Here is an 11,929-nt window from a genome sequence, read left to right as displayed (position 1 = left end):
TAGATTTAACATCTGGAATGTAATGCAAGTGGTGTCGTTGCTGCTCTTCTAAATTCATTTTTAAAATGTCCGCCCAGACCAAGGTGATTAAACTATGATCATGATGTATACCACATGATGCAGATTTTGACAATACTTGTCGGGCATATGCCTTTATTCATGAACCGTAAGCCCAGAGAAGATATCTCACACTTCCCACAATGCATTTCCTCATTTCTATTTTCTGTACTGATTTGCTATCAAATCAATCAATCTTTATTTCATTCAAAATACAACAATACAATAACAACAAAAACATACACATTTGAATGAGGAGATGCTCAGAAGGCCAAAAAGGCCTGAACAAACACCCCCTTAACCTTAGCCTAAGTTTCCTAATTTATCTAATAAAAACAATTACATACATACAAACACCCCCACCCACCCACCCTCTTTCATATATTCTTGTACAACTAAGCAGAAAAAAAGCAGAACATGCAGAATATAAGTGTAAGACAAATTAAGATTTCATAACATATACTCACGTATATCGCACAAGAAAGCTGACATTTTGTGAATATGTGAATATAGTATAAATGCAAAGAGATCAGTTAATTTTAAGCGATTTGTTTTAAAAGGGAGAAAAAACCCAATTAAGAAGTAACCCAAACTAAGAGGTATTAAGTGTACATTTCCATAAGGTTTGTTTTAGACTTTTACTGATGTAGCCGTTTTGGCGCATTTGTCAATCGAATGCCATTTTCTTGGCCCGGCAGTTCTTATTGTTTTGTTAGCAAACTCTGTTTTTGTTAGACAGATCTTGGAATCTTCAGCGTTTGGTAACTGATTGGCATTATACTTGTACATAAAAGTGCTTAATTCGAGATCATAAGTATCATAAACATTAATCAATTTGTAATTCTTGAAAATAGGGGATGAGTGACTTAAAAAGTGACTATTCGATATCATTCTAAGGGCTTTTTTTGAAGTTTGAAAATCTTTTACAAAATGTTTCAGTTGGTTTATTACACCAACACCTAGATATATTCTTTGAGATGTTGTTAATATGAAATTTCCAGGTTAGATTCTCATCAATTGTCACTCCAAGAAATTTGGTCTTATTCATCCTTTCCAGGATTACATTATCTAATATAATATTATTGGTAACATTGTACAATACGCGTGATGTTTTGTGATTTGTACCAAGCACCATATAATTAGTCTTGCTTGCATTCACTGATAGCTTATTAGCCTTAAACCAATTATTAACTTCTTTTAATTCATTGTTGATAAAATCGTATTTGGACACAATGTCCTTATGTGAATAAGTTAAATAAATAAAATAAATGTAGATATTTATATAGCGCTCTATGCTGTAAACAGCTTCAAAGCACTTTACATTTATTCTGCCGTCATTAGAATATGTCAACACCACGTTTGCTGCCTACAAATGGCGCAGGGTTCATCAGTACAACGACTGTGACTACTCCTAACAGCTTCCCATTGCACCTTTGCGAGGCAAAGCGCCTTGCCCGAGGGCGCAACACGGTGGTGGGACGGAGACTCGAACCCACGCACGTCGAGCAAGCTCTCAGAGTCCAAGGCCGTAACCACTGAGCCACCGTGTCCTCAGTTATAGTAGTATCATCGGCAAACAAGACACATTTTAGAATGGTGGAAGTATTTATGATATCATTAACATACAAAATGAACAATAATGGGCCTAGGATGGAGCCTTGAGGTACTCCACTTATTATATCTTTATATTCAGATTTACAAAAATTGTAATACACATACTGTTTTCTATTATGTAGGTAATCTTCAAACCATTTTAAAACGTTTCATCTAAAGCCATAGTGTTCCAATTTATGTAATAAAATACTGTGGTCGATAGTGTCAAAGGCAACATGTTCAATAAAATCACATATGAAAGTACATAGTATTTCATCTTATTTACAGGCCTGTATTGTATAATATAATCATACAGCTTGTCTTGTATTAACAATGTGAGCCAAACCATTTGGGCCGGTTTCTCAAAGCATGGCGAGTCATCAGGCTTAAGCCCAATTAGTTCTATACACAATCCGAGAAGCGTTTACTGTATTTGGCCCTCTATTGACAGAAACACGGATGTACCAGAGCGGAGATTTAATTCGTAATTCAATACTCATGATTGTGTATCGAATATCACTGTTGGGTACAATCCCGGTACAATTCTCGGGTATAATTGATTCTGTATAGCACACAAATGGATGGAACCCCCGACCTCGGAACATCGCAGTTTTATATTGGGGACACCGCAGTAATGGTGAAATTGGATAGGGTATACAATAGTGCTTATAATTTCACATCGTACATCACCTAGAAAGATAAATCAATAAAATTGATCCACATTGGTAGGGTTAGCCTGCTGCATAGATGAACTCCTGGATGGGGCAGCTTTAATTAGCATGAGGCCGCATTGATATGTAAATAGCGTATTGTTATTTAAATTTGTGCCCAGACGTATTGAGGGCGATAGTCATGTAATCCAGACGGAGAATGGCTGCATATGCCGGGCATGTCAATTTGCTGAGTGAAGGCTGATAATCACCTTTCTGTATAGGTAATAAGCTAGTATATTTCGTGTACCAGTTGGTTATAACAAAAATTAGTATCATATTAAATATATTAAATGTATAAACTTTGAAAGTTACATGAATTTGAAGAGCAGAGCTTCGAAATCTAGCTAAGTCAGGTGATGTGAAATTCTGCTGCGTGACCCCCTCTGCGTGGTAGAATTATATTCATAAAACATTGAATTGAACAGATATCATTGGCAGCCAACCACGATTTATCAGCATTTAAAATATATGTTAATTAACAAAGATAAATAATAAAGAGTACAAATGGCAATTAACTAGTAAACAAGCCTGAAATCTTAAAATGTTGCCACGTGATTTCCCGAACACATGATATGTCAACATGTGACCACTATTCAGATTTACCGTAAATATTTAGAGTATGCTTGCACATCATGCACATACACTGTGCATTTCTTTACCTCCGTATAAAATCAATAATTTATGCTGGGAGCCAAGTAACATTGTCTGCTCAGTGCAGATTGGTATTTTATTTTACTTGAGAGCATAATAGAAATACATAAGACGAATCATGGGGCCATGATGGAAGGTCAGGTCGGGTATCAAAGGTTATTGTAACTTAAATACTACTTGTATTTCCCACCCTGCCTCTGTCACATATTTCCTTCATATTATTGACAGCAAGTCCTAATTTTGACTTTGCTATTGCAAAATGTCATTTCATATCAAATTAGTAGTCTTTCTTTGAAAAAACATATCACTGGTGCCTGATGGGAATACCCGTCCGCCATTTCTTTAAACTGGATCGTTTTCGCCTGGTTTGTGCCCAGATGTATTGGGGGCGCGCTATACTCTCATTGAACAGGCAAAGTTCGCAAAACTAACAACGTTGTTATTTGCCAAACTCAATTAACATGATCCAAGGGGTCGAACATGAATTATTCATAACGAGCTATAACGGATCGATAACTGGCCTCACTTTCTAGCTAGTACACCAGCTGAATGTTTCATAGATTTTGCGTTGCTAATAGAACAACCGTGAATTTAGTGTCACCCCCTTGCCTGCTGGCTTAGGAAGCCTGACTACTACAATGCGATTCGCCTCAAGTTCGGTAGTGAGGTGGTGCGTATTTTCCTGTGCACAGTATCATAATCCCGCATAACGCTTCTTGGGATGCATTTCAATGTGATCGTGATATCTTAGACTCGCAATAGGCACCGCCCTACACACACACTACATCGCGTCAGGAGTGCCATACTAGCATTGTAATCATCTTAAGCGTATTCTATTATTTACCAATGGAATCTTAGACGCGTAAGAATTTACAAGCCTAAGGTTTCTGACCCCATATTTGGCCATTTTAGCTCATTTATTCCACTTTTGCACCACATTTCATCAGTTTAGCTTCAATATGGCAATTTTGCGCGCATTTGTACCACAAACTTATTCTGTCGCCAAAATATGCTAGATTCACTATACTTCAAGAATTATTTCCCAACCTCATTCCCCAAATTCATCATTGGATGAGACAACATTATTAGCAATGATTTCATTGAGACAAGTATAAGATTCATCATTGGATGTAACAACATAATTGGCAATAACAATTTCATTGACAAAAGTATAAGATTCATCATTGGATGAAGCAACATTATTAGCAATAATGATTTCATTTACAGGAGTATAAGATTCATCATTGGATGAAGCAACATAATTGGCAATAATGATTTCATTTACAAAAGTATAAGATTCATCATTGGATGAAGCAACATTATTAGCAATAATGATTTCATTTACAGGAGTATAAGATTCATCATTTGATGAAACAACATAATAAGCAATAATTTCATTTACAAGAGTATAAAATTCATCATTTGATGAAACAACATAATAAGCAATAATTTCATTTACAAGAGTATAAAATTCATCATTTGATGAAACAACATAATAAGCAATAATTTCATTTACAAGAGTATAAAATTCATCATTAGATGAAACAACATAATAAGCAATAATTTCATTTACAAGAGTATAAGATTCATCATTGGATGAGAGTATACGATTCATCATTGGATGAGACAACATTATTAGCAATGATTTCATTGAGACAAGTATAAGATTCATCATGGGATGTAACAACATACTTGGCAATAACAATTTCATTTACAGGAGTGTAAGATTCATCATTGGATGAAACAACATAATTAGCAATAATGATTTCATTTACAAGAGTATAAGATTCATCATTGGATGAAGCAACATTATTAGCAATAATAATTTCATTTACAGGAGTATAAGATTCATCATTGGATGAAACAACATAATTGGCAATAATGATTTCATTTACAAAAGTATAAGATTCATCATTGGATGAAGCAACATAATTAGCAATAATGATTTCATTTACAGGAGTATAAGATTCATCATTGGATGAAACAACATAATTGGCAATAATGATTTCATTTACAAAAGTATAAGATTCATCATTGGATGAAGCAACATTATCAGCAATAATAATTTCATTTACAGGAGTATAAGATTCATCATTGGATGAAGCAACATAATTGGCAATAATAATTTCATTTACATGAGTATAAGATTCATCATTGGATGAAGCAACATAATTAGAAATAATGATTTCATTTGCAAGAGTGTAAGATTCATCATTGGATGAAGCAACATAATTAGCAATAATAATTTCATTTGCAAGAGTGTAAGATTCATCATTGGATGAAGCAACATAATTGGCAATAATAATTTCATTTACAGGAGTATAAGATTCATCATTGGATGAAGCAACATAATTGGCAATAATAATTTTATTTACAAGAGTATAAGATTCATCATTGGATGAAGCAACATTATTAGAATTTCATTTACAGGAGTATAAGATTCTTGAAACAAAACCATACACTGTGCAAGCCGAAAATCATCTATCACAGACGTTCACAAGTCAGCTATCACCAACTACGTTGCCTCTTCTAATCATTCTATCAGTTGACAGGACTCAAAATTTATCGACAGAGAAGCTGACAAGACCACCAGATGGCTAAAAGAAGCCATCTGGATACGCCCAAAAGGAAAAGGCACTCTGAATAAGGACGAGGGGCCTATTCACTCAACAACATCTTTGACCAACTCATCACGGCCTTAACGGTTCCTTTTGCCTATAAAAGGAAGCGGTTAGATGTGATGAGTTGCCAATGAAACCACTAGTGTAGTGGAGAAACGCAACTAACAATGTGAGTAGTCATCATGACTTTTACTGGAATCGTTCCAAAAGAACCATGTTAAAGGTCAGGTATATTGCTCGGACAACATCATATCATTGGCAAGGTAATATTATGAGGACAATGAAAATGGAGCATGCGGTTGGCGTTTCACGTACATTTCGCAATCTCTCTATTGCTGCATTATTCAAATGTACAGCATGAAACTTGACGTTTTGATGAATTATTCATCGCGACTTTTCTTATATGAATTAATATATAAATGTAATGGATGTGGATACTGTTTTTAAATATAATAGTTATACGTTTTCAAATTTGTGGCTGGTGGTCACAATGTATTCTGGATTTAGCGCACACTCCGTCCAATACGCGGATTTAGGGTTTCTCTACCGGAAGTCAATTTGTGCCGAAATTCCTTCCCACAATGCAATATGCGTATTGAATAACAAAGAATATTGATTAACCTCCGAACTGTATCTATTGTTATGCAAAACGCTTATTGCATTGTGGGAAGGAATTTCGGCACAAATTGACTTCCGGTAGAGAAACCCTAAATCCGCGTATTGGGCTAGCGCAAACTTTTGAAACGCTAAAGCAAGATGCAAATTGTCGTTCGATTTCGGGCTTTTCCCCACGGAAATGACATGCGCACAGGACTTTTACCGATAAATGCCGACGTAACTATTGCTCTCTTCGTGTATAATCTCTGTAGGTTACAATGAATCAACCTCTAGGTCAAAGTGCACATGACGCACGTGTCTGGGCGAAAGCGCTTGGCCCGCTTGGCACACTTGGTGCGGCAAAGCGCCCATCTCCTGCGCAGTGTCACTGACATGTGATTTTAAATGAGAAGAATACCATTCCCGTAAAGTCGTTTTAATGTGAGCGCCAAATAGTCCATACAATATCGGATTAATTAAGCTATTCGCGTTACTCAGTAGCATGGTAAGATCTGCAACTATTAAACTGTACGTCCAGCTTGCAAATGATGGCACAAAGGCGAGTAATAATCGTGCCACAAAGAATGGACAGTTGCATATGAAGAATGTCAGAATAAAGAAACGGACCAGGCGGTTTAGTTTGCGGGAACATGTGAGAGTTCCCAGTCTTGCGTTGGCAACTCTAAGCTTTCTGGCAACGCTTGAATAACAGAAAGTTATAATCAAAAACGGGAGTACAAAACCGAGAATCGCAGCGTACAATACATACATTTTTTGAACTAATTCTACATATTCCAAGGAATACTTGGCGTTAAAGTCTGCTCCGCACGCTTTTTGTTTTTTGTTGTAACTGGTAACGTAAATAAAAGGGCTTGCAGCGGCTATTGAAGCAAGCCAAACACACATGGTCACGAACTTTGCCAATGTCATGCTTCTATAGCGTACCGCTATCTCCCTGTGACATATTACTACATATCTATCGATAGCCATAACCGTGAGGCTGAATATAACACAAAACTGGTGTGTGTCGTTTATTATAAATACTATATGACACATGGCCTCTCCGAACACCCATATATACTCCATAAAACTTGGTATTCCAAAAAATATCGCAGATATCATGAACATAATATTTGATATACTTAAACTTACAACATGTATGTCTATTATTGTTTTCATTTTAGTGATCCTAAAGATGATATCGAGGACGGATATATTACCGATTAATCCCAATGCAGACACACACATGAATAAAATGCCCATAACCGTTCCAATAATTCCAATCACTCTGGAGTTGTACTCATAAGCATGATAAGTTTGGTTGTGGAATGAATGCTCATCGTGGTAGTCGGAGAATGATGCCGAAAAGTCTTTCATCCTAACTAGTTAATAGGATTTCTCCGCAGAATCTGCAGACAAAAAACCCAGCAACAATCTCAAGAATGTTGATATCGACCAGCAATCATATCATTTACAACAAATTGGACAAAATGTAAATTGTCAAAGTCGCCTAATTGGGCAACCAAATCACGGGTTTGGCAACCCTGCCATTGGGATGTTGAGTTGTCCGAGGCTTGCTATATAGTATAGTCCTTTGAAATTGAAATAAAATTGAAACAATTCATTATTGAATAAAGAATTGAGAACCACTAGGCCCTCGTATAATAATTGGCCCGTATAATCAAATCCCTCGCTGGGAGCCATGTGAGGGACTCTAACCACAGTAGTAGCGTGTCTCGATGGTGACATGGAACACATATAGGAGCTTAAGCTGTAGTAACATCACAGTTATTGTTTTCATCTTGGTTGTTGTACAAGAATTCATTATATAATTGTAGGCCAAAACAGATGCCAGCAGTTATCCTACACGCGAGAATCGAAATGGCGACAACAGTGAAAGTGATCAGTACGAATTCCTCGACATAAGCCATCGTTATTGTGTTCGATGACTTCGTATTGAGGATGTCCATTGTTGCTCAAAGCTGTACTGTCTTCCACTGTCTGACCTGCAAAAGGAAACAAAAGAACAAAAATACGCAAACTTGAATGATTTAACAATAAACAATAACATAAAAGTTTTTGCCCACTGATCATAATGCGTTTTGATTTTAAGCTTCTAAAATAGGCATATGTCACACATAACCATGGCGGACAAGAAATGTCAATATTCGTACCCTTACGAGCGAAAATATAACATATACTATATTTCTACAGCAGAAATATTTATCGCAGCAATTTGGCACTTTACAACTGTTGCGTAATATGAAAAGTATAATACTTAGTTCTCTGGGTTGATAGGGTGAACAAATTTTAATCTTTACCCAGAACAGTCAAAGCACGTAAACGTTGAAAAAAAACAGTATATCTGGCCGGATTCGAACCGGCGCCGCGTCCCCGGGCGGCAACCTTTGTAATCACTAGTTCGAAAGATGTTCGTCGCATTCCTATCGGGTCATAATCGGGAGGCATCAGAACTGCATATTTTATAAGAAATTTACAAAGTCATATAGGGGTGAAAATATAATACTTAGTTCTCTGGCCTAATACCTATAGATTTAAATCTTCCGCTCTTCTCCATCGTGCAAGTATTACGAGGGTCGCCGGTTCGAATCAGACCAGATGCACTGGTTTTTTTTCAACGTTTATGTGCGCTGGCTACTCTGGGTTAAGATTAAAATTCGTGCTATTAACCCAGAGAACTAAGTATTATAATTCCATCCCTCTGTGACTTCTTTATTATGCAGTTATGATGCCTTCCGATAGAAATGCGACGAACATCTATCAAACCTAATACCTATAGACGAATCCAATTTCACGCATTCCTCTACACCTCAATGGCAGCCATAGCTGGGTCCCCGTCGGGTATATCCCACCTATAATATGAAATGATGCGTCCTTGGCGGGGATTTAAACTGCATTTTATCACCAGTGCTACACGTAGACAAGCGGCTTTAATCCACCCAATTGGGCAGTCACAACACCAGTTTGGTGCGCCGGGGACCCAGTCATGGTCGACTAAATTCTGACCATCACTAGGCTCGTTGGATTAGTCTATAGATTTAAATTTCCCGCTCTTCTCCAACGTGTCTCTGTGGCTCAATTGGTTAGAGCGTCGTGCTAGTATTACGAAGGTCGCCTTCTCGAATCCGGCCAGATGCACTAGCTTGTTTTCAACCTTTATGTGCGCTGGCTGCTCTAGGTAAAGATTAAAATTTGTTCAGTGACGTAATTTGCCAAGAAAGGTGCAAATGTTCGTTCGTCATTTTTCGGTACACATAATTGGACAGATATACAAAGGCTATACAAGAGAGTCAATCTCTTACACAAGACACATCACACGCTTATGCACACGCTTGATTTCTGCTAGTATATAACAACAATACTAATTTCTCGGGCTTGCATCATTTATTTCCGATCCTCGACATTTGTGTTTCGCATTGTCTTACGCCCTACTAGGGTGAAGCATGCCTCCTTCTTCATTATTTAATATATATAATTGGCAGCTGAGGCACAATGAGAGCGTTATCATGGGGACTTAAGTTGAGATTGCCCGAGTACCGACTGTGAACTCAGCTAGTACAGTGATAAGACTCTGGACCGGTATAATCCACTGATCGGGGTTCAAGCCCCACTGAGTCCTGATTTTTTTTCTCTCTCAATATTTTCATATCGAGGGTTGACAAACAGAAGGCCTTAACTCACTTTTGGCCATTTTGAGATTTTGGTACCAAAATAATCTGTAATACCCACAGATTCTTAAAATCATAAGCCTTAACTCAATTCAACTTCCTATTGCATTTATAGCACAATAATACTTACAGCTCAATCCAAAATATTATTTTTACTCATTTTTCTCAAGAAGGCACTTTTTGAGTTAAGGCCTTCTGTTTGTCAACCCTCGATATGTCAGTTTGCTGGAGCCCCAAACACGTCTTTTAAATAATAATTTCTCGGGCTTGCATCGGTATTTCCGATCCTCGAATATATTAATTTGTGTCTCGCATTGTCTTGCGCCCTGCTAGGGTGATACTCTCAGGCTTGATACAAAACAGTACAATTAATTTTAAATGACAAAAGACAGCTTGCGACTTTCTTCCACTCACATGACGAATTATATTTACCGATAGTATGGAGAAAACATTTGAATTTGGTGCTTCGAAAACATTCCATCAAAATAATTGTATAAAATGATTAGTATTTATTTTAAGTTGCTGATGCAATAAGGGTATCGTACTTTTATATGGAAAAGTTTTAAAAAGTAATATCGCTATTAACTTTCTCCAAGCGGGTTCGACTGCACATTTTTTAAATTCAGAAATATCAGAACCGTAAATTTTCATGACTATAATATTTGGAATCAGCATGAAAAATGCATTAAAGTGAGTCCAAACAAACCTAGTATTGGTTCAGTGGTTCTTATGATAGCTCTTGATATTTTGAGAAAATATCTCAAAACTTGGCATGTTTACGTTGAAGTCTATTATGTGCAGCACACAGAGCCGTAAAGGGGCCCCATGAGTACTTATTAACAGACAATAGAGTCAAGGCAATATTGTTACTATCATGAGTGGTATGAGAAAAATATTTTTACTGTACAGTGGGTGCACCCACACAAGAGCGGAATCGGCATTAAAACGTTTCTATTAATCTCATGGGATGCCCATCCATTAGGCCAAACAAAAAAAGAACATATGTGATGCGATCAAGCAAAATCAGTCGGAACTCGGCAATAAAAAAATTTCAGTTTCTTATAGATTAGTAAAAAGCATTAACAAAGCACGATTTTGCAGAAAACCCCATTAAAATTGAACAACCAGTTCCAAAGATATAAGCAATTAAAGAGTTTCTAAAACAAGAGGAAACAAAGGGAAATTTTTCATTTGTTTGGCTATATCTCAAAATCAATATTTCCGAGTTCCGACTGATTTTGCTAGATCGCATCACATATGTCAGCTGAAACGGCAATTTATTTTTTGCCGTACAATCATAAAACTCGAGACATATTTGGAAGAAAATTTACTTCATTCGATACTCGCATTGTTTAGGTATAAAACAATTGATATTTGTACTTCATATGTGTAAATCAACGACTGTTTTATGCTGTGTACTTTTGAACACTCGAAAATGACATCTTAATTCAAAATTAAGTTTTGAAAGATCTAAAAAAAAGGAACAACAAAAAACGCATTCCACAACTGCCAAAGTTTTAGCCTTAGTAGAAAGTGTCTACACGGCACACGAATCCGTCTGTGCGCTCAAGAGAGGACATGAGGGGATCACATTGAAAGGCATCTGAGGAATGCATTTTAATCATTTTATCGCAGATCCCCCCTCTCGTGTACAGTATCAGCTTGTTCAATTCAATTTAAACTGCCCACTCGCGAGATGATTACAGTTAAAATTTGACATCGCTAAGAAAATACATTTCTTTTGTGCCTAAACATTCCATAAGATTGTTTGAATATTCCTGAAATTAATGATTTTGATGTATTTTAGTCCTGGGTTTTTTTCTCCCTGTTTGGCGATAATTACGAGTAGGCCCCCGGGAGTAGGCCTGTGCCACTACACAGTTTAGGGTGCATTTTCAGAAAGTGTGAGATTGAGATGCTAAAAACAGAGACAGACTTTTGCCCAAATTATACGAATTGGGCGCATTTTGGGAAATTTCCCCTTAAAGGCGCCTAATTTGGACAGAAG

The 11,929-nt window shown here is 36.8% G+C and overlaps 1 protein-coding gene across 1 annotated transcript; it reads right to left on the bottom strand.

The window, feature by feature from the left end:
* Positions 1 to 6,505: 6,505 nt before the first annotated feature.
* Positions 6,506 to 7,609, bottom strand: LOC140155625 (somatostatin receptor type 5-like). Its single transcript, XM_072178545.1, has one exon. The coding sequence runs from the start codon at positions 7,607 to 7,609 to the stop codon at positions 6,506 to 6,508; it is 1,104 nt and encodes a 367-aa protein (XP_072034646.1).
* Positions 7,610 to 11,929: the final 4,320 nt, after the last annotated feature.

The sequence above is a fragment of the Amphiura filiformis genome, chromosome 1, assembly GCF_039555335.1.
Source record: "Amphiura filiformis chromosome 1, Afil_fr2py, whole genome shotgun sequence".
Classification (NCBI taxonomy): domain Eukaryota; kingdom Metazoa; phylum Echinodermata; class Ophiuroidea; order Amphilepidida; family Amphiuridae; genus Amphiura; species Amphiura filiformis.
This window is presented reverse-complemented; position numbering and strand designations above follow the sequence as displayed.